This window comes from Monodelphis domestica, chromosome 2 (assembly GCF_027887165.1).
Source record: "Monodelphis domestica isolate mMonDom1 chromosome 2, mMonDom1.pri, whole genome shotgun sequence".
NCBI classification, from domain to species: Eukaryota; Metazoa; Chordata; class Mammalia; order Didelphimorphia; family Didelphidae; genus Monodelphis; species Monodelphis domestica.
In genome coordinates, this window is record NC_077228.1 from 409820110 (window position 1) to 409844026 (window position 23917).

Below are 23917 nucleotides of genomic sequence, written 5' to 3' on the forward strand. Positions count from 1 at the left end.
TTCTTATTGTTCAAAAACCTCTGACCTTTATGTGGGTAGTGCGCTTCCTCCAAAGAGGGATATGTGTAAAAAAAGTATCTTGTGATGACAAAGAATAGTGAGAATAAAATTCTCAAAATAAAATGGCAAAGTTTTCAGACAGCAAATAAACATCCTATTACAATAGTATGTATTCAATTCTGACCTTGCATTCAATTAAGACAACCTTTAAGAACCAAGAAATATTCCTATACCACAATAGTTGTCAGTGTAGGATCATAATAGAAGCTAAAGGAATTATGAGGTAGTTGGTAGCACAGTCAATAGATCACTGGACCTCAACTCTGGAAGACCTCAGTTCAAATTTGGCCTCAGACATTAATTATGTGAATGTTGGACTATTTTCCTAACCTGTCTGCTTCAGTCTCCTTAACTAAAAAGCAAAAACAATAGCAAAAAACATAATAAACAACTGAGTTATGAGGACCAAATGGGATAGTAATAAAATGTGCTTAGAACAGTACCTGGCACATAGTAGGGGCTTAATTTTTTCCCTTCACGAGGCTTGAAAATAAGTACTCTGCTATCAATTCTTTAACACATACTGATTACCAAAACTATCATTAGTGTAAATGTCAGATTAGTGATGAAGTAGAGAAACAGAACAAACCAAGATTAAAATGCCAGAATAGCAACTCAGACTTTAAAAAGTATTTAAATCCCAACTTTACAAAGGAAGCCAGAAACAAGCAATAGTAATCCTAAAGACACAATAATGTTCAAATAATAGTCAAAGTGAGGCAGCTAGGTGACACAGTAGATAGGACACTGGGCCTAGAATCAGAAAGCCCAGAGTTGAAATCTGACCTCACTTATAAGCTGTGTGATGCTGGTCAAGTTACTTAACTTAGGCATAAACTGGAAAAGAAACTGGCAAGTAAATCCAGTATCTTTGCCAAGAAAACATCATGGACAATTGGTCCACATGGTCATGAAGAGTAAAAACTGACTGAAGAACTGAACAGCAACAACACAATGTAAATGCTCCAAAGCTAGGAAGATGACATTAGAAGAAAGGAAGATTGGACAGAAAAGAAAGAAAACAACAACCAGTTGTGGAACATCACAGCAAGACTAGTTGCTCAGTTACACAACCTAGATTATAAGCTTTTGGGGGGAAGGGACTGTATCCTGTATTTACTCCCTCATAACATCAAGCATAGTGCCTAACACATAAGTTGACATTTAAATTCTGATTGATGATGATAAAAATCCTAGAAATTGGGGGGAGAGGGGGGAGTGGTGGCAGGGGAATAAGTGGATAAAATTTTACATGAGATTTATATACATTGCCAAAAAAATTATCCAAAGTTTGTAAAATTAAAATATATGCACACACACATATATGTTATAGTGTTATTTGGCAAAATAGTTGTTTTCAAGGTCAGAAAGAATTTTTTAAAATTAATCAGATGAAGTATAAGTTTAGGTATACACACAAAGAGAATTTTTAAAAAGAGATTTCAAAACATATAGAATTATCTAGGTAGAATGTTTTAAAAATGAAATAAGTCACTTTTTTCCCTGAAAACCCACAAAGAAAAACTTAAAATTAAACCTAAAGTTCTGGGCACCAAACAAGCAAAATAAATCACCTGGGGTTCTAAAATACCTAAAAATTTTCTCAGTAAAAAATAATGTGGTGAAAGATTTTTAAAATACTTTAAAAACAATATTTTGTGGTTCTCAGACTCAAATTTTCTATTATAAAGATGAAATCAAATCTTAAAGCATAAGCACACTACTGAAAGGCTTAAGTTATATTTGTCCTTATGATACTTTATATAGTTTTTACAGAATAATTTTTAAAACATAGTCCATGTGCGAAGTGCTTTTGTTTAACATTTCACTCTCATGGTAAATTTACAATACATATTCTATTTGATCATAAGGATAAGATGGCTATGAAACAAAGTAATAGAAGAACTTAAATATCCCCAACCTGTTAAGTTTCCCCACTACAATGCCACCCCTTCAGCTACACTGAGAATTTCTAAGCAATGAACATGGACAAGGAGGAAATTGAAAAATACAGTTCAGATTTTAAAAAGAACAAATCATAGATTTGTACATCACTCAAAAATGCATGTCTCTGTGTGTATTTGTGTATTTCATTACTCTAGGGAAATCTGGGTAAGAAATTCCCTCTATAAATAAAGACTGGCAAATGTGATGCCAGCTTGAAATTTTAGACTCTTCCCTGGAGCACTAAGAAATTTAAACAACTTATTCAGGGTCACATAACCAGTATTTGTCAGAAGACTTGAACCTAAGTTTCCTTGATTCCAAGGCTAGCTTTCTAGAATCATAAGGAATTGGACACAGTGACCTATGACTTCCACAAAAAATAAAATTGATTAGAAATGACTAGTTTCTATTGTGAGAGTTATACTAGAAATAGCTATATCACATGCACTCAATACTATCAACTAATCCAAAGTTTAAAATTAGTATCAAATTAGTAGGACTAAAATGAGATGGCATCAAAAATGAAATAGATTAGAACTGAAATATTCAAGTTGATAAACATAGAAAAGTAGGGAAAAGGAAATGAAAAATATGCCAATCTTGATTTTCACCATGTCCTGAGCAAAAAATTAATTGAAAAGTCATAAGAACCAAGAAATCACTTTTGCAAGGAAACAAATTATCGTTTTTGCCAAAGAGAGAAAGATGACAGCCAAAGCCAATGTCTATTTAGAATACAAACTCATTCATAAATATCTACATACTGGAAGTTAATAATCATCACCACCTCATAAAAGATCAGTGAAAGTAAAGAGAAGTAGAAGGAAGACAGGGTATTAATTTCAAGTGAACCAGATATAACATCCTAAACACATTTTAACATGAAAAGTGTTAAAAATGAGAAATAAAATTGAACAGATTTGTCAACTTTTCAGTAACACTTTTCATCCAAAAGCCATGTGAATAGAAATGGCATGCAAAATAAGAGCAGTTAGGAATATGATTAAATCATATCAAGTTCCCTCCAACAGTTCTGATTGCAACCTATCTACCTCTGCTTATCCTGTGCTATGCTTCTAATGACTATGCAGGATACCATACTTGCTTTTCCTGATATAACAGGACAGCAGTGTTGTATAAAGGCTGCTCACCTGTTTAGTTTACTCTAGCCACATTACCAGTCAGCACATCTTTTCTTCCTATCAGATTTTTTTTGAGGTTTTACTTTTTTTAGGAGTTCCACAAAGTAGCTTGCTAGTACCTACTGTGTGTTTCTTCTTTCTCCCTTCATGGTATTTCTTTTAAGTTTTTCAAATACTATTAACTTCACATATCATTGTGATACAATATGGAATAATCTTTTTTATAAATATGTTTCCCTTCTTTATTTTCTCTGCATCTATCATGAGATTAAAGTTTTCGGATTCAACTAAGACCAAAATAGAAACTATTAGGAAAAAAATATCTCTGTATCAAATACCTTTTAAAATAATATTAAAAGAAATCTAAGCCAAAAGCAATTCCCTAATAAAAGGTCAACAGATCTGAACAAAGTTCGGAAAAGAATTAACAAATTATTAACAAAGAAGAATGTCCAAGATCAGTAAGAAAGAAAATTTAATTAAAATGGCTTTGAAATTTCATTTCACATCCAGAACTGATAAAGTTAATAAATGTTGGAAGCTGTGAATGGTCTAATCACTCTGGAATGCAATTTGGAATTACTCAATGACTAAAAAATATCTATATACTCCCACCCAAAGAGTATATTGGACATATACTTCAAAGGAGATCAAAGACAAAAAGAAAGGCCCTACATGTAACAAACAGTGTAGAAGCACAATTTATTTTTAAGGTATATGCTCATAAACTGTGAAATACCTAGACAGGTTATAGTATGTGATTATAATCAAAATGTACTGTTAAAAATGTGTGATGAATGTGGAGAAACTTCTAACAGCTTGTATCAAATGGTACAAAGTGAAATAAAAAGAACCAGAGATTTTAAATAACACACATAATGACCAGACCAATACAAACTGAAAATATAACAAAAATAAAACAATTAAAACAGAAGGCTAAACTTGACCCCAAAGAAATATGAGATGGCATCTCCCTCCCTTCTTTACAAAAGCCAGGGTGAGGGAGGAATATGGGTATTGAACATCAAACACAATGAAAAATTTTTGTTGTGTTCATTTTTACTATTGAGCCTTTTTCCCTTTTTTATGCCTTGGTATATGCAATGGCTCATTTCATTTTGTATTTTCTTTGTTTCATAAGTTGCCATATCTAAATATTTCAATACCAAGAGGCCAAATGAGCCTCTCTATAATTAGCTCCCCTGGTCCTCAGAAATCAGTCTGTGTCTGTTGTCTGAGCAAAGCTAAGTAAACAATAACGAAATCCTTGCTAGAGGTGACCCAATTATAAAAGCAATAATGATTTTGCTTTACAAATTTCCTCAATAAAGAAATATTTAAAGGAAGCAAAATGTCAAAAGAAACATGAACATATCAGATAATTACAATACTCTACATGAAGGGGAGAGATAATGACTATTCATCTATATACCTGGTTTTTCACCTTTATAAAATCTCTGAAAATGATCAGCATGGCATAACATAAAGGATATCTCAAGATAAAGAGATTGTAAAGGCATGCTTTTACAAAGATTCACTATATATATATATAACATCACATCTTTATAGTCACAATTAGCAGAGGCATATTATATAATGTTCCACTGCAGGGCTCAGTAAAGCAAAAACAGACTTCTGAACTCTTCATCAGAGGATTCTGTCATCTTTATATTAAAATGCAAGATGCCTTTGTAACCAGAGATCCACACTCATCTCTCCTCTGAACTCATCTTACATCATCAGCTTCTCTACCTTAAGTCTCCTAGGCATCTCAAACATGTCCAAACTAGAACTCATCTCTCCCAAACCTAAACCATCCTTTCTCTCAACCTTTCTAGTCCTTACCAGAATATCACCATTTTTTTTCAGTTAATTATCTAGATGTATAACTTGTAATTATTCTCCTCTCTTCACTCTCATCAGCTTCCTCTTTTCCTGTATCATCTAGTCAGCTGTTAAATATCATCAATTCTATTTTCATAACATCTCTTGTACATAGTCCTTTTTCTCTATTCATTTGGCCACTATCCTACTTTAGGTGCTAATCATCTCTCTCAAACTTGTGCGGAAACCTCCTAATCAGTGTCCCTACCACAAAGTCTCCCCTCTCTACATAGCTCAAGTCTGCCAAGTTATTTGTTATGTTCACAAAGTTTCAGCAGTTCCCTACTGCTTTCAGAGAAATAAAAACCCATCTGTTTAGTATTTAAAACACTTCAGTTTGATTTCAATATATTTTTCCAGACTTTTATACTATTGCCTACTCTACATTCCATAAAAAAAATCCTATTTATTGCTCTCAATAAAGGACATTCCATCTCCTGCTGCCATACCTTTGCACAGGTTGTCCCCAAAGAATGAATTGTTTCCCTTCTTCTGCTTCCTAGAATACCTAGCTAACTACAATGCCCAGATCAGTTCCTACTTCCTACATGTAGTTGTTACTGATCATCTAAGTCGTCTGCATTTTCCCCACCCAACTCCAAATTTTTTTTCACATTGACACTGCATAATCTGAATTTAGAGACAGCATCATTTTGTTTTCCGACAAGGAAGCTGGACCTCAAATCGTACCTCTGACACACAAAACTATGTGGCCTTGGGCAACTTAACCTTTTGGTGCCATACATGGCTAAATTGTAGAGAAGGTGTCTAACTATAATGGTAGAGGAAGATCCCTACACCAAATGGAACCACAGGTCTAGACTATACAACAGAATCCTTATTCCATATTTTGTATTTACTTATCTCATAACATATATACATCTCACAGCCCACATTCCCAAAAGATAAACTTGAGGACAGGCACAGTTTCATTTTTTATTTTGTACACTAAGAATTCAGCTCAATGCCTATTAACATAGTAGGCACTTACAAAATGCTTGCTGAAATGAATTGAGTTCACTGAACTCTGGTTATTCTCATCAAGCAAGGCATTAAACAGAGGAATATGCATCTGCCAAAGATTCTTATAATCATCATGCATTGTACAGGTTAAGGTTCAAGTGAAAGAGATTCCCTAAAAAATGATATGGTCCACCATTTCCATCTGTTTACAAGTAATTAATTATACCAGGTCTCAGAAATCATAATTATTCCAAAGAAATAGGCCTAACTACCAATATAAAAAAAAACACACACACACAAAATGATTATCCCAATTATTATGGCAGCTCAGTGATCGGTCCATAAATATATTTACTTGGAACAGTCATTGTAGACATAAAGATTGGGGTCAGAATCAAAGACAGAGATAAACTACTTTTAGGAAATTGTACAGTGATATTCCTCAAATCAAGTTATCAAAGGCTATGAAAACTTACAAATTAGAAAATATAACTTGTCAATAATCTGAAAATTACTCAAAATCACTAATGAGATAAATTCATATTTTAAAAACTCCTGAAGGAGATTTTTAAAAACTTAACATTTATCAAATTAGCAAAAAATGGGGAAACTTACTGTTTTAGGAATTATGATGAATGGAATGCTAATTCATTGCTTGTCTGGTAGTATAATGATAAACCGAAAATAAATTATATGCCCAACAAGTAGGGAATGATTGATCAAGGAAATATGAGAGCAAAGGATTATTACTGAACTATAAGTAGTAATGTACATGAAGAATTCAGAGAAAGATGGAAGTAACTATATAAAGTAACATAGAATAAAGAAATTTAAATCAAAAGAACAATACATATAATGACTACAACATTAAAGTCAGCACTAAGCCATCAAAAGTCAAGTCATATGGAATGCACAATGTCAGTAACAGACAAAGCATTCATCTCCCTGTAGGCTAGCAATGCTAAATTCTATAAAAGCTGTCATTAAGATGGGGAGCAAGTTTCAAAAATTTATGGATGAATAGCTTGTCTGGAACTTCAGGGTGCATTTGTAGCTATGTATAGCACAATATGCTCAAGCCTATTCAGGGACATCTATTCTACACAAACTGAAAAAGAAGAGGTTCTGAGGCTTAGTGGAAAAAGTCTTAAGACAAGAAAACCTGGGCTCAAATCCTACCCCTAAAACTCGGCACAGGCAGGTCACATTACTGCTTTAAAATGTAACCAATCAACTAAGACTCAGTTATCTTTCCAATAATAAAAGTGTTTTTGCTGGAGCCTTTGTTTAAAAAAAGAAAATGAAAAGGACCATCTGAGTTATCTAGCAATATAGTTTTATGGGGGTTTTTTCTGTGAATTCTTTGGGTTCTTTTAGGTTAGAAAGCAAATGACTGTCATAGAAAAATGAATATTTTTAAAATGTTCCCACAAGGTAGTGTTTACTTTCTTGTAAGATACTTTTATATACTAAAATTATGAGATAAACTCAAAATTCTGAAGAATTATCTTAACCATTCACAAATCTGATGAACTAAATGTCTTTAAGACTGCCAGAACTACTCAGTAAAAATTCCAAGTAAATTTTGAGAATTAGTGTCTCAATTCAATATACTATTAAGAAAGCCGTTATTGTTAAAAGATACCTCAATAACAGGGAAGGGAAACAATGGAATAAAAATAATTTTTTTAACTTTTAGAAGTCAAAAGACCTAAGCTTAGAATACTTCCTTCAGATACTGATTGCACAGAGGCAGAGAAACAATTATACTTACAAAAGTGTCCTTCAACCTCCCTAATCTTCAGAGCAGGGTTACTTTCATCTCAGATCTAGATAGTCTTGGGCAGTCCCAACACTCACACAGAGATGACCAGACAAACTATAGCATAGTCAACCTGAACCCTTAAATTAGTGCTGAATCTACTCCAACACTGGTATAAGACAATTTAGCCCTTTTCTCATCTCTCCCTTGAACTGGCCTGGAACCAGATCAGTTTCCAAATAGGTCATATTTTTTAATTGTCATATACTATCATAATCAATGTTAAAGCAGTACAAACTGATCCAATATTTAGTGATATGCTAAGTTCCCAGAAGCTCTAAGTATAAAAAAAGCTGATAGGTAGATCTAATTCCAAAAATTTAAATTTAAAAAGAAAATCAGCAATTCATATATGGAATGAATAATGAATGTCCCAATTGTAGATAACAGGCCTACATTAAAATAATAATTTAATTCATGTGATAACTAGGTAGGCAACAGAATTATCACTATTTAGTAAAAAAAATTGTTACTAAAATAAAACTGATCATGTGACTATTATATTTTAACTGTCATGTGTATTCCAAAGAAAAGGCAATTAATTCCTGAACCATTTTTTTTTGAGTTTAATAATAAAGAGGAAAGATTTAGGGTCATATGTATTAAACCTAACAGGCACTGGCTAGGATGGGGAGCCAAAAACAAAACCAAAAAAGCCCTACCTTCAAGATACTGATATTCTGTTATTATAGATAATACAAAAGAAGCACAGGCACAAAGGCTTACAGAGGTTTGAGGCTCTGGGAGAATAAAATGAATTGCCTAAAATCATGCTGCTGTTAAGTGGCTAGGCTAAAAATCAAATTCAAGTCTCCTGATTTTTGAGATAGACTTTCCACCAATTGAATTCAACACAATTTGTCAAGCACCTCCTCTGTGGCATGAACTGTGCTTAATGCTATCAAGTTAACTCTCAAAAATGTCTGCACCACATATAAGGTTGGCTCTCTGTGGAGCTTGAGTAGATGGCACCTACCTGGTATGATAGAAGCTAGAGGAAACAAAGATTCCAAATATCAGTCAAAAACGCAACACAAATAGTCAAAATTATCGCCAGTGGTTTGCTGTGCTCCTACCTTAACTCTGGTTTCCCTTTATTCAGTAATTCCTTTGGACTGAAAAACAACATAGTATCTCTCAGGAAAGAAACCTGTTGGAAGTGGTTAGCTAATTATGTTGTCATCTTAAAGACACAAAGCAGGGAAAACTTCAGAGTAGGAAAAGTTTTGGAGAGAATGTGAAAAGGAATAGACCAAAGACAGACTACCATCGGTAGAATTTCCTTGATCACAGGAGGATGGTTCCCAGTAGGAAAATCAGGGAAAAGATGGGGAGACAAAGTCTTCTTTAAAAAAAAAAAAGGTTTTGTCATTATACAATCATTTCAAAATCCCTCCCCTGCTCAGATTAAATTCTCCCGTGAGATAAAGAAAACAATTAAATGAAAACATTTAATACTTAACCCTCTAATTTAACAAATGAAAATAAGGCTTTCCCAGGCTCATACACTTAGTATCATCTGAGGCAAGATTTGAACCCAGGTTTCCCTGACTCAAAATACACTGTCCTCTTATATTGTTTCATTTTCTACTCTTGAAGACGGCTTACTGATTTTCAGTTATTCAGACTTCCTTCTAGTGGTCTTTTCAATTACACTGTATACTGTCTACATTGTTTTTTTGGTTCTACTTATTTCACTCTGTTCCCACAAATCTTTCTAAATTTCTCTAAATTCCTCATATTCTTTCTATGTTAACAATATTCCATTACGTCCCTACACCACTGCTTTTCTCCGTCATTCCTCAAATGAGGTTTCCCCAATTTGATTCTATGCCTTTGCCAACACAAAGCAGGCTAACTATGAACATTCTAGCATATAATGGACTTCTGTTTCTGTTAAATTCCCTGATTGATGTTCTCTTCTCTAAACCCTCCTCTGGAAGATCTTAATCTACTCCCAAGATTTCAACTCAAAGTTGAATGGGAATGACTTGCATCTATAGCAAAGATAAAACATTTGTGCATTACAGGTAAAGTTCGAAAATTTCCATCAATACATGTTCAGCCTAGACCTGTGATTTGATTGTTATAGAGAATTCCCAAAGAAGAAATACTTTCTAGCAGTATAGATCTTTCTAGCAGTATAGATCAGCACCTGTTCTGCAAGTTTTAATCTTAAAGAGTTGTCTGTTACACTGACAAGCTAAGTTTGGCAATGCCACAAAATCAGTATATGTCAGAGGTGGGAGTTCAACCTAAGACCTCCTATATCTATAGTAAAGATGAAAATAATAATGATAGCTAACATTTATAAAGCCCATTAATGTTTACAAAGCACTTTACATACTTTATCTCATTTGATCCTGACAAAAAAAAAATACCATCTACTACATACTACAGGTACTATGACCAAGCCAATTTTATAATAAGATTAGGAAATAGCATCAAAAGTTTTTAAAGTCACACAATTAAGTATGCAATATGGGGTTCAAATCCAGCATTTTTAAAGCATATGTATTCATATACAAATGTGAGTGGGTGTATGATTGCTGAATTGAATCAAAACCCAAGAGAGATTTACAAAAATCAAGCCAAATACTGGCCTCTTGATTCAATTCAGCCTTGTCCCAATGTGGATCATGATTACATCCCAAAAGGTGTGTCAAAAATTTAAGTACTATTTTCCTGCTGCTACAGGTTCTGGTCATTATCTCAAACTCATTTGTTAGAATCTGAGTTCTTTTAAAAACCTGTTATGTTTTATTCCAAAGTTTCCAGGATGAGAAGACAGTTTTTCAAAGGATGAGAAAAGCATGTATTGATATGTGTTAAGAATCCACAGTCTTTTTTCATCTGACTCCTTAAATGTGAGAACATACTGCTTTCAAAAAGCTTTTCATTTACAACATATACATTTTACTCTTTTAAAGAGTAAAGGAAATGATAGGTAAATTGTTTAAACAGAAAAAAGACAATGAAGAAGTTCTATAGATAAGAAATATGTCTTATAAAATGATTTCTGCAGGAATAAATTTGCTTTCCTTCTACTGACCTTCTAATATCAAATTATTCACAACCTAACTTTTAATGGTATGCAAAGTTGCTTTCTGATTAAATAAAAGATCATAAAAAGCATTACTCTCATAAAATCTAAGCTTTTAAAATCATTACATTCTAAAAGACCATCACCCCTGTAAGAAATTCTACACAGTCAGTTTGTTTTGTTTTTTAATTCATTTACAGAAACATCAAGCAGTACCTACAACAGAAGTTATTCAAATACCATTGTGAAATTTTCAGGTTTATATTTTTCAAAATCAGCATATAAATCTGTGATGTTTTTTTTTTTACACTTTAAATAAGAAAAACTTATGCATTACATTTTCCAATATAACTTTTTGCAAAATGTCCACATGTTCAGTTTATATACATAACACTTCGTAAACTAAAAATCTAAATTCCAATATACAATTAGTTGAACTGATCCATACATAATTATATATATATATATATATATATATACATATATATATAGAAAATTACAGGCTATCTGAAAAGTAGCAGAGAAATTTATATCAAAAAACATCACGAACAGTACAACACATATAAAATACCAGAAAGCAAAGTTAGTTATTAGGAATTTCTGAGCTAATTTGCTAGAAAAATGACATTATAAACTAAATAAAAAGTTTGTGTAAACATCCCAAGTGCCCTCATACTCTACAATACACTTAAAAACATAAAAGGACAAATGAGTAACTCATAGTTCTTATTCTATTTATAGATTGTTTTTAATAATACCCGTTTCTAACACTTATAACAGCTTTTATACTGATTCAGTTTCAATGAAAGTTGGATATCACTATAAATTCATGATTTTCCCCCCAAGAGCATTATATAATTCTCTATTGTGAAATATAAAACAAAATATTTTATGAGTTTCCCTCAGGATGATAAACAATATGACTTACCATTCAATGCTATGAAATAACTTAAGACACTTTCAAAATACACATTAACTGCCTGTGGCCTTAAAGTTATGATTTACTAGCTAAATCAGACAAAAGCAAAAAAAGTAAGTTAGATATAGAAAAAGAAAGTTTCAGGAATAAGAATGTGAAGTTAACAGACAAAAAGTGTGAAGAGTTCAGGGAACAGATATGTTTAAAAAAAGTAAGAAAGAAAATGGTGATAGAATAACTAAAGCAATATTTTAGAAGATATAGGAAGAGAATTTATGTGGCAAAGATATTCTGCAATTCTCAGTAATTAGTATTAAGAAGCTTTATCTCCCCCCCAAAAAAGCCAAGTAAAGGCTTTGGTTATATACGTAAGTGAAAGAGAAATAAAACATCTATGTGAAAAATTTTAAGAAACTAAATGTGAAGATAGCAATTACTTTTTAAAGTGGCTTACTTTGTGAAAATTTATCCTCCAATTCCAAAGACAAATTTTGATATGAAAATTACTATAAGCAAAACTTAGTTTAACTAGAAGAACTAAAGTAAAATTATTCAGCATCTCTAGACTACAAATTTATTACTGAGTGAATAAATGATAGGTAGACAGTTTAGGATATGCACGCAGTGCTATCAATATTCAGCATTACTTGAATAACAAATACCCCTGCATACAAATTGCTGGTACATATAAATAACTAGTTCAAACCTGGATATGTTTTCTAAAGAGCTCAGAGAACGCAAAGGTTTTTCCTGAACCACTGTGTGTGCTCTAAATGTTACTACATTCCTGGCTATTTAATATTGGCAAGAAGAATTGTTAGAACCAAAACAACAAAGCTGTTGCTTTTAATTTATATTACAGAATACATTTTTCCAGAGAAACAAAATTATAAATAGTAGAAGTTTCTGGGTCTGTCCACAATAACCTATTTAACCATGTATTGTATTACTAAAAAAAAAAATACTAATAGGACTGCAACAAAATTGCTGGTAATGGGTAGTACCCTGAGCTAATCAAGCTACCTTACAAATAAAACTGATTTTGTAGACTAGATTAAGAATCTATTCACCATTTTAAACATTGTTTCAGTGGAAAAATGTGATGATCTACATACATAGGATTTTTTGGTATGCCAACACATTTTAAAGCTGAAAATTGTTTAATCTAAAATACAAAGTTATATGTTATCCTGCTATGCCCCAAATCCATCAAAATATTGGCTTGAGAGCTCAAAAATACTAAAATAATTTGCCATTTTTCTAGAACACTTGTTCAAAAGCAAAATTATTTGGGTTTCTCAAAACTGACCTCCAAAAGCCAATATACAGTTTAAAATTTAGCAGCATTATCTGTAATATCATGAATTAAGAAATTCTGAAAAGCCAAATTGAATATGCCTCAACTGAAATGCCTAATTACTCTTGCAAAGAATGTTATTCGTTACATATCATAAAATCTTCTATGAAAATCCTACATTTCATTTTAAGAACAATGAAAATATGAATTCCTTTTAAGTTTTTCTACCAAAAATACTACTTTCAAAATCATTATTACATAAACTACTTAAAAATACTGAAACATACTCCTGAGAAATAAATTAAATGACAGCTAAAAGAAATTATTTTATAAAAATTCTAAGGTTCATATGAAAAGTCAGCTTGTTCCTCTACTTCCAATGGTGGCCTTTTGATATTCAAATGTTATTTCCAGGTAGCTGCCTGGGGAAAATACTTATTTACCTGAATTTTAAAAGTAAGTATTATAGGAAATAATGAATTGTCTAGGCATTTTTATTATCTGCCAGAAAAGATAAGCATTAAACATTGGCCTAACTACACACTCACATATTATGTAATGCCAAAAATACAGACACAAAAGTTCAAATATCTCTATATATAGTTATGTTGATAGTGTACCATGTTAAACCATTCTAGTGGATTAAAATGACTATAAAATTTTCTCCCTCTTGAAACACTCTCTCTCTCTCTTTATCTCTCTCTCACTCACTCATGCAAGCTCCTGCGCGATTTCACTGATGGAGAGAAGTTCTAGGTGGTTTGTAACCCCTTACACAACTTAGTAGGCAAGTCTTTGAGAACTTCAATAACTAGATACTCATTATCTTGGCGATGTTCCCCAAACTTAGTTTAGCTTCTCCTCAGATATCAGAAATACATTCTTTGTGCTTCTACTGGAAATCTTTCCATTTAACAGAACCTCCTAGACTTATACTTTACTGGCATAGTTCTCAAGAAAGCCAGTACTCACCTCTACACAAGGTCCTAGAGAAGGATATGATATCTTTGAAGGTTTTAAGGAACTAGAAACCACCCAGAGTCATCACTATTTCTTGCTATTACTAAATCCTATTAAGACTAAAAAGCAAAAATAAGTTTAAGTTCAAAGTGGTCTGATTTATTTTCCTCTAAGAGATGAAAAATGTTTTCCTAATTATCTGTCTAAAATAGCTTTAATTTGGTCTGAGCAGATTAAAAATTTGCCCTGCTTGGGCAAATACATACTAACAGAGAAAGAAAAGCCTCAAATTTGAACATTTTTAAAGGAAAAAGTAAAATTGATTTTTTAAAAAAGGAATCTATTCCCTCCCATAAAAAAATAAGCATTAATATGTCCTTTGTCTGAAAATATTCAATTAGAATAAAACATAAACAATTAACTTGCATGACTAATATATACATTTCAAATTTTTAAACTGGTCCCACTAACTGGTTTGTATTTTATATTTAGCAGCAAAACATTTACTTAAAACAAACCCCAGAATATTTTTTTTAAGATTAGGAATTTCAAAAATTTTAAAGTATACATTTAAACTGTAACCCAGAAAAAAAATATAACTTGGGATGACAGATTCCATTCTAATGTATAACTATATTCTAGGCATACAATGCCATATGTATATTATTTTTTAAATCCACTACAGTGAAGGTTCAAAATGATTGTTGTATGTAATGAACATCCTTAAGCAAAATAGCAAAAACCTTACAAATTCAAAAATAAGCCTTGTAAAATACAATTATTATTCTCAAAACTGGGAAAAACTCCTAGCTGATTAAGTTTCAAATAAAATTATCTGAGATTTGATGTCAGAATAACAACTCTGTACACACAATCTGTAAACATTATGGGCTCAGATGGTTAAATATGCATGTCATTAATGATTACTGAGGACGGGTAGCAAATGGTTAGTTTCAGTGCAATAATACAAATGAATTAAAGTTGTTATCAAGTCAGATACAACAATTTTTAAAAATTAATTACAATTCCAAAGTATAAAGTGATTCTATAAAGATTTTAAAACAGTTTAAAAGAAAAGGTTCTGCAGCAGTTGATGAATTCTCCTCTTTTACACTATTCTCTAGTAAAAGCTTTCTTTTGATTAGCCTTCACAATATCATCAGGGGATGCGGATTTGAAGTCAAATGGTGTTATTACTTTGAGAGGACCTATTTCTTTGTCCTTGACTTCTTGAACTTGTCTACTGTAAAGAAAAGTCTTATAGAGGTCAAAGGTGTGTCTCTTGCAGGTTTTCGGCGGATATCGAAGACACAGTGTTGAAGCAAAAGCTGACGGTCTAGCAGCAAGGGCCTTTGTCCAAGAAAGAGAGAAAGCTGGTTTTCTAGTAATAAAGCCTTTCTTGTTTTTCTTATTCTCTTTGGAGAAATTGGAATTTTTCACTAGCTTAGAACTTGGAACTTTAACTCCTGGTATTAAGATATTTGACTGGTTTTCTATAGGCTTTGGAAAGCTCTCTGGGGTTTTTATAAGGACACTTAGATCAATATTTGAATCTACTGAAGATGACTTTATTTCAGGTACATTCAACATAGAGGAATCTTTTATAATTTGAGATTTATCTACTTCATTAATAGATTCTGCAATTAAATCAGAAAGTGACAAATTTTCAAGGTCTCTAGTAGGAGAAGCCTTAGAAAATGCTAAGGATGACAGAGATCCTGTTAATTCTGGTATTCCAGTCTGATACTGAGTTATTTGTGACAATGGTGTGGATCCCAAATTCATATCTGAAAAACTGGCAGAAGACTGGTTACAAAGATCAGATAAAGAAAAATATTGGTTTGGATTATTTTCTTTATGTTCCTGAAAAAGTTCAGTGAGAGATGGATTTTCACATTTGGAAAAATGTACCCAGTCCTTTTCTAAATTATGTTTCTTGGAACACTGTCGAGCTGAAAGGACACTTCCAAATAATTCTGCCTTTTTATTCTGAATGTGACTTCTATTGTTATCAAGGGTCATGTTTTCTAATGTATTAGTTAAGTAAAAAGAATTGCCAATACTTTCCAAGTTGTTCTGTATTGGAATGTTTTGTAAACTACTTCCAAAAGACAAAGAATTGTCAAATCTTTTTGTCTGCATTACTGGTTTCAAATCTGGTCCTCCCTTGTACTTGGAATCGTCCAAGGAGAGAGACTCAGATGAATCAGGCTCCAATAATTTACCATCTACACTATCTGAAATGAGACTTTCAAGGTCACTTTTAGATGAAAATTTAACTGCTGGCTGACTATTATGAGATTCGTAAAATGAATCATGTGGCATATCATTAATTAGGTTAGCTAATGACAGCTCTTTTGATGACTTACATGATTCTAGTTTCTTATCACTGTGAGGCCTGTCAAGTTTCTTTTTTTTATGTAGTAAATGGTGACTCAATATAACTGAAGAATTACAAGATAATCCATCTTTAGGTACTGAGTCACAAAACTCAAAAGGGGTTCTACTGCACCCTGAGTGATTCACTGATGAAGGAAAAAAGCTTTGAACATTATCAGTCGGTACTTCAGATGAACAAAATAAGACTCCTTACCTTACAATAGCCAATAATTTTCAGGTAAATGGTTCCAGAAAAAAAAGTCCCACATATGGAGAAGACAGTCACAGCAACCAAAAGAAAACATGAAATGAGGCATTTAATTATTAAATGTTTCTTTAAAGAAATGAGACATGAATAAAGAGGGTCATGGTCATTATTTAAGGAATATTCTGAAGGACACTTTCCAAGACATTTTATAACTTCCTTTTGCAAATGAAAATTTTAACAATTCAAAAGCATAGCTAACAAATATGGCTTACTTCAAAAGCTATTTTATATAAATACTTTTTTTTTAATTTTTAAATTTATCTTATTCAAGAGCTCAGATATGTTACCAGTAAAACCTAATGTGAACTGCTAGGGGTACAATAAAAATTAATTCATAAAAAATTTGAATTACAGAATTTTTTTAAAACTTGTTTTATTACTTTTGAGTATATATAGTAATTCCCTAAGCTAATAGCAGGCTGTAAGTAGTGGTTCTTGAGGTCTACTTTATTGTAACCTAATTTCTGAATTAATAAAGTTAAATTAATATGGTTTTAAAGATCACTGGTTACTCAAATTCAAACCTCAAAAAAAAGCCAAACAAATGAAAACTTTACAAGACTCAATCTAAATCTAAAACTTCTGTTTTTCTTTAGCCTCAGCTAGTGATCTAAAAAAATATTGCTGATCAGACTCAAATTGTTATGGTTCAAATCCCACAATGGTCAGTCAATTTTGCCCAAATATAAGCACCTTCATAGCCAACAACTTTGCTTTAACCTCAGTGAGGCATTTTACATATACAAGACACTAGCAAAAAGATAGCTCAATATGAGAATAGCCAAAAAAAAGTCCCAAATGTACTATGTAAGTACCATTAACTATGTATACAAATAAAAACTCAAGTTTTACTTTTTTATTACAATTTTAAACACTGATTAGATGTCAGTTCCAACTTATACATGATTTTCCAGGAAATGACAAAAAACAGCTCTGAAATATCTAATCTCAATTTTGGTTTTGCCATTAATTTCTACTTCCAAATGATCTTTCTTAAAACAAGAAACTTATTAGTTTGAATTTCATTTGGCCAGCCAAGATGAGAAAAAAAATCAGTAAATGAGCCCAAAAGTAGACTACTAGTATGTGAAACAGCAAAGCACCCTAGGTAATCCACCAATTAGGTATGAATAATCAAGAATTAGGTACATACACATTTTTATAAAATATTAAGTTATTAAAAGCAATAATGGATTTTAAAACAATTAATAGCATACCTTTTGTTGCCTTTCCTATGGAGACAGCATCCTCACTTGTGGCCTGCTTTTTATCTTGATCAAGCACCATTGCTAAGGCTTTCTGCACATCAAATTTGTTCTGTAGCACTGCTTCAATCAGTTTTTGATCAGAGACATCATTTCCAAGTACCTCTCTCATGTGATCAAGGCATGAATAAAGACGAGCTATAGCAAATAACAGTGGTCAAAAACATTATGTAGTGTCTCAAAACAGCCCTGAACTTTTAAAAATTAATATTTGCATTTCTATACAATTTGTAATACGATAAGCATGGTTGAAAATATATCATTTCCCCTTAAAGATAAAATTTCTTCAACCCCACCCAAAAAAACCTATCCTTGGAGGACTAGACCTGTGATTTCATTGGCATATGGAACTAAGCTCAAAGTAACAGAGAAATAAGTTTTGATTTTTGGGTTTTGCTTGTTTTTCTTAACTGTACCTTGATCAATCCCACTAAGTTGGTGATTAGAAACAGAGTTTGCAGATTCTTTTGTATCTTCATAGTCATATTCTTCTACTGGCTCAACAAATGACGGTGGTTTATCACGTCTTGAGTAAATAAACTGAGCAGCTATAATATAAAAAGAGTAAAATATTATAAATAAATAGTTCCTAAAAAGCTACTTTAAATTTTCTTTCTGGGAAGAAAAAGCTAAAATTAGAGATACTAATTTATCAATGACTTGCAATGATACATGAGAAGAGATAAACCAAAGAAATCATCAAGAAGCCAGTTATATGAAAGACATTGTCTCATACATTCCCATACACTACTGTTAGATACAAGAGTAAACATACATTAAGTCTTGGTTTTCTCATTGTTCCCTCACTCACTCTATAACCCATTCCAAGTGGCCTTTCCAATCACTAGCATCAACATCATACAATGATGACTAGTATTCCCATAGTGCTTCAAGATTTTGAAAGTATGTTTTCTCATTTGATCTACAGGAACCACACAAATTTCAGTAGTATATTTACGTGACTTAATCTACTTTATCCAAAATCACTAATCATCATCCAGCTTAAAAGTCAATGTACTTAATCCTGATATGACTGGACTATATCTTTATGTCTCCTGCTGGCTATGCCATTTTATGACTCTGTAATCATTCCTTTGGGCAGCTAAGTGACACAGTGAATAGAACGCTATTCCTGGAATCAGGAAGACATGAATTCAAATCCAGCTTCAGACTAGCTGCATGACCCTGGGTAAGACAGTTAATAATGTTTGCCTCAGTTTCCTCTCCTGTAAAATGAGCTGGAAAAGGAAATCTTTGTCAAGATAAAGCCAATTAAAATCTCAAAGAATTGGATACAATTTAAAAATTATTCAACAACCACCACCACCATCATGCCTTCTCTTTTTCTTTAAACGACTCTACTTCTTCATCACATCCCCTAAATTTGGGCACATTCCAATGGTCTGGTCCTTCACTTTGTTCTTCTCACTCTAAAATTCTCCCTTCAGAAACTTTCAAGCCAGGAGAATGTGATATTAACAAAGTCAAGGAAGAAGCAGAATATCCAGTATCCTGGCTCTATGTAGATACCTAACAAGGGTACAACTCTATTCCAAACATCTCTAGAAAACTTCATTTACACATTTATTCTACTGCTCGGAAAATAATATGTCATATGTGGAGATATTAATATTACTAAGAAATTCACATATTCTAAAATCATAGCCTATTTTTTTTCCATCCCAAATGAGCTGCTCATTGAGTCCTCATTTCTGTCATTGGTATCAGTCAGTTGCAAATCAAGTGAATGATCTAGTTTATTCACCCTTCATAAAACCTCTGAGGTCTAGTCCTTCAATTCAACTAAAACACTGAGTTCTTAAATGAATAAAACAGTATGTTGCAATCTGAGAAAGTTAAACAACTTTGTTAGAGCCTATTGTGTAGTTTGGAAGGGGTAATAAACAGATAAATATAAACATACTAATTATACATTTTTAAGTATAAATATTCTATGAAGTTTATTAAAGCTTACATAGAAATGTCATTTGAGATGATCAACCAAAGAAGGGTAAAAGATAACATTGGAGCCATAGGAGCAAAGGTTATATACAGTCTGTGAAGTACAGGATATATTAGAGGGACAAAATGCATAGTATATGATAGAAAGTAGCAATGAAAATCATAGTATATGATAGAAAGTAGCAATGAAAAGCATAGTATATGATAGAAAGTAGCAATGAAAATAAAGTAAAGTTATCCAGGTACCAGAATATAGAGTTCCTTGAATTTTTCAAAATGCAAATACCTTTACTTAACAATGGAGATCCAAGATTTTTTGGTAGTATGATCAAATCTATAAAGAAGGAAGATTAGACTAGCAACAATATGAAAGTTATACTTGAAGGAGGAAAGAATGGAGGTGGGAAGACTTGTAAAAGGACATTTCAACATTGTTCAGGTGAAGTGTAGCAAATTCTTCTATACAGGACACTGGTCGTATCACTGAAAGAAATAGTAATGACAGAAAGAAGGGCAAGTTTAGGAACACACACTCTGTTTAGTATGTGTTACATTTGAAGTGCTACTGCAAGGGTTCTTAACCTTTTCTTACGTCATGCATCCATCCCTCTCAGAATAATGTTTTTAATTATTTGAAGAAAATTATGAATTTCATTAAGAGGTTAGAGAACAGGAAGTATTATTTGTCTTTATTTATATGCCCAGCACTTAACACAGAGCCTGGCACATAGTAGGAACTTAATAAATATTTGTTAACTGACTGAAAATAAGGATGTAATTTTTTTCACCCAACCAAACACATATCTGAAAAACTCATGTCCTAATCATTAGAACAATCTGGTACTGGTTAAGAAATAAGAGTAGAAGATCAATGGAATAGATTAGGTGTTCAACACAGTAATAAATGACCACAGAAAAACCCAAAGGTCAAAGTTTTTTGGAAGAACTGACTTTTTGACAAAAACTGCTAGAAAAACTAGAAAAGTCTGGCAGAAGCTAGGAATAGCACAACATCTCCCACCATATACCAAGATAAAGTCAAAATGGATACATGATTTAGGATTTAAGAGTAACACCAAGAACAAGTTAGGCAAGCACAGAATAATTTACTTGTTAGACTTAAGGATAAAGGAAGAATTTAAGATCAAAGAAAGCGGAGAGAACATTACAAGACATAAATTGGATAATTTTGATTACATTAAATTTTTTACAGAAATAAAACCATTGCATCCAAGATTAGAAGGCAAACAAATAGGAAAAACATTTTATAGCAAATGTCTCTAACAAAGACCTCATTTTCCAAATATATAGAAGAACTGAGTCAATTCTTTAAAATCACTTTAATGAGCCATTCCCCAATAAATAAATGGTTATAGGATATGAACAGGAAATTCTCAGATGAAGACATTAAAACTACAGTCATATGAAAAAATGCTCATCAAGTCATTATTGATTAGAGAAATACAAATGAACAATTCTGCTAATATGACAAAAAAAGGAAAATAATAAATGTTGATGTGGAAAAACTGGGACACTAATACACTGTTGGTAAAGCTGTAAATTGATACAACCATTCTGGAGAGCAATCTGGAACTATGCCCAAAGGGCCATAAAGCTATGCATACACTTTGACCTACCAATACCACTGTTAGATCTATATCCCAAAGAGAGCAAAGAAAGGCAAAAAGGATCTACTTATAAAAAGAAATTTATAGCACCTTTTTTTGTGGCTGCAAAGAGTTGAAAATTGAGGTGATGTCCATCAATTAAATAATTGCTGAACAAGATGTTATGTATGATTGAAATGGAATACCACTGTGCCACAAGAAATGATGAACTGAACAATTTCAGAAAAATCTGTACTTATAAGAACTAATAAAAAGTGAAATAAGCAGAACCAGAACATTATACACAGTAATGTCAATACTGTACAAAGATCAATGTGAATGACTTTACTATCAACAATGCAAGGATCCAAGACAATTCCTAGATGGAGAGGGACTGAATGCAGATTGAAACATACCATTTTTCATTTTATTTCCTTTACGAGTTTTCTCTTGAATGTACAACGTGTCTTCTTTCACATGTCAAATATGAAAATAAGTACTGCATGGTAGCACATGTATAATTTTTATATTACTTGCTAATAAATCAGGGAGGATAGTTGAGAGGGAGGGAAGGAGAGAATTTGGATCACAAAATGTCAGAAAATAAATGCATCTAATTGGGGGGCAGTGGGAAGTATAATTAAAATTTTAATTTAAAAAACTGTCCTAAAGGAAATAAGAGATGTGGATCTGGAGCTCAGATGAGACATCAAATCCTGTGATGTAGCTTTGGCAATCATGTATATAAAGGTGATAGGAAAAAATGAATGTGTCCAAGACTAGAGTATTTCATGGAATTCTCAACTAAAGAGTTTGGAAAAGAACAAAGATCAAGGGAATCATTGATTTATACTGGAAGAGATTTGTGAAGCTAAGAAACTCAATTCTCTTTTTACAAATAAGGAAAATGAGGTTCCCATTGCCCTTGATCACTCTGCTGTTTTTGATCCTTAGAATACTCCTTCATATTGGATTGATATTCCTTCCTTGAGTTCAATAACATCACATCCTCTGGCTCTCTTCCCAGGTCTATAATATTTCATCAGTTCCAAAGTTAAGAAAGAATCAATCAATAAACATTTATTAAGCACCAAATAACTATGTGCCAGGCACATTGCTAAGATGGAGGGAAACAAAGCAAAAAGCAGTCTCTTCACTTAGGGAATGATATCAATGAAACGCAAATAAATGGGGAAAAGATATGCAAACAAATATATACAAAATAAGCTATATGCAGAATAGAAGATAATTAACAAAGAGGAGACACTAAAGTAGAAAGGTTGAGAAAAGCTTACTATCACAGATGGGTTTTAGTTGGGACTTAAAAGACTAGGAAATCCGGCAAAGTTGAAGAGGAAAAGCATGTCCCGTTTAGGAAACATCCAGAGAAAATGCCTGATGGTGAGAGATGGACTGCCTAATTCCTGGAATAGTCATTAAGCCAACAAGTATTTGTTAAGCATCTACTACAAACTAGTCCGTGACTACAAACCAGGATACCACCCCCCCAAAAAAAAATCCCAAAAAAGTCCCTATTCTCCAAGCACTCATCATTTATAAAGAGTCTTATGGTTTATAAAGTGTTTAACAAATATTTTCTCATTTTATCCTCACAACAAAGTAGGTAGAATTATTATCCCAATTTTACAGATGAGAGAATTAAAAACGTATGCTTAGAGTCATACAACTAGAAAGTATCTGAAAGACAATTTGAACTTTGGTCTTCCTAGTTCCAATGACAAGATAACTTGGAGATAATCAACTAAGAGAAAGCACTACCATCAAGGGGGATCTAGTAAGTATTCTTGTAGAATTGTTTAAGGAGGACTTGAAAGAAGCCAGGGATGCCAGGAAACAGGAGGAAAAAAACAAGGAAAAAAAGAAAATTCCAGGGCACCTAGTACAAATACAGAATCACTATTGGTGATATTGTTCAAGGAACAGCAAGGAGGTCAGTGTCTCTGTTGCAAAGTATAAGACTGGAAAGACAAATGTAATTTAGGCTATAAAGTATTTTTGAACTCTATAACAGAGAACTTTATATCTGATCCTGGCAAAAACAGGGAGCCAATGGTTTTGACTGAATAAGAGGGAATGGAAGGCTGACATGGTCAGACCTGGACTTTTTAAGAAAATCACCTTAATAGCCAAGTGAAAAATGGACTACCGTGGGAGGAGAGGATGAAGGAATGAAATGGGGAGACAAAGTAGGAGAGAAACTATTGAAATAATCTAAGTATAATATGATGAGGGTTTGTACCAGGGAGAAGGCATATGATGAGGGTTTGTACCAGGGAGAAGGCAGTGGTAAAGGAGAGATGTTGAAAAGACAGAATCAATCAAGAACTGACAATTGATTAAAAGGTAACTTTTTTATTTTTAACCAATCCTTGGCTTCT

The 23917-nt window shown here is 32.5% G+C and overlaps 1 protein-coding gene across 4 annotated transcripts in view; it reads right to left on the reverse strand.

The window, feature by feature from the left end:
• HBS1L (HBS1 like translational GTPase) overlaps positions 1 to 23917 on the reverse strand; it is a 135468-nt gene that overhangs the window by 100011 nt on the left and 11540 nt on the right. For 3 of the 4 annotated variants that reach the window (XR_008916679.1, XM_056818832.1, XM_056818833.1), the window contains exons 3-4: positions 18366 to 18497; positions 17902 to 18087 (exon numbers count right to left, since the gene is read on the reverse strand). Coding sequence is in view for 3 of the 4 variants with exons in the window: in XM_056818832.1 (XP_056674810.1) it covers positions 17902 to 18087; positions 18366 to 18497 (318 nt within the window). In the remaining variant the exon portion in view is untranslated. Of the gene's footprint in view, positions 1 to 11033; positions 16626 to 17901; positions 18088 to 18365; positions 18498 to 23917 lie in introns of those variants that run through there. The other variant, XM_056818834.1, reaches the window with a different exon arrangement.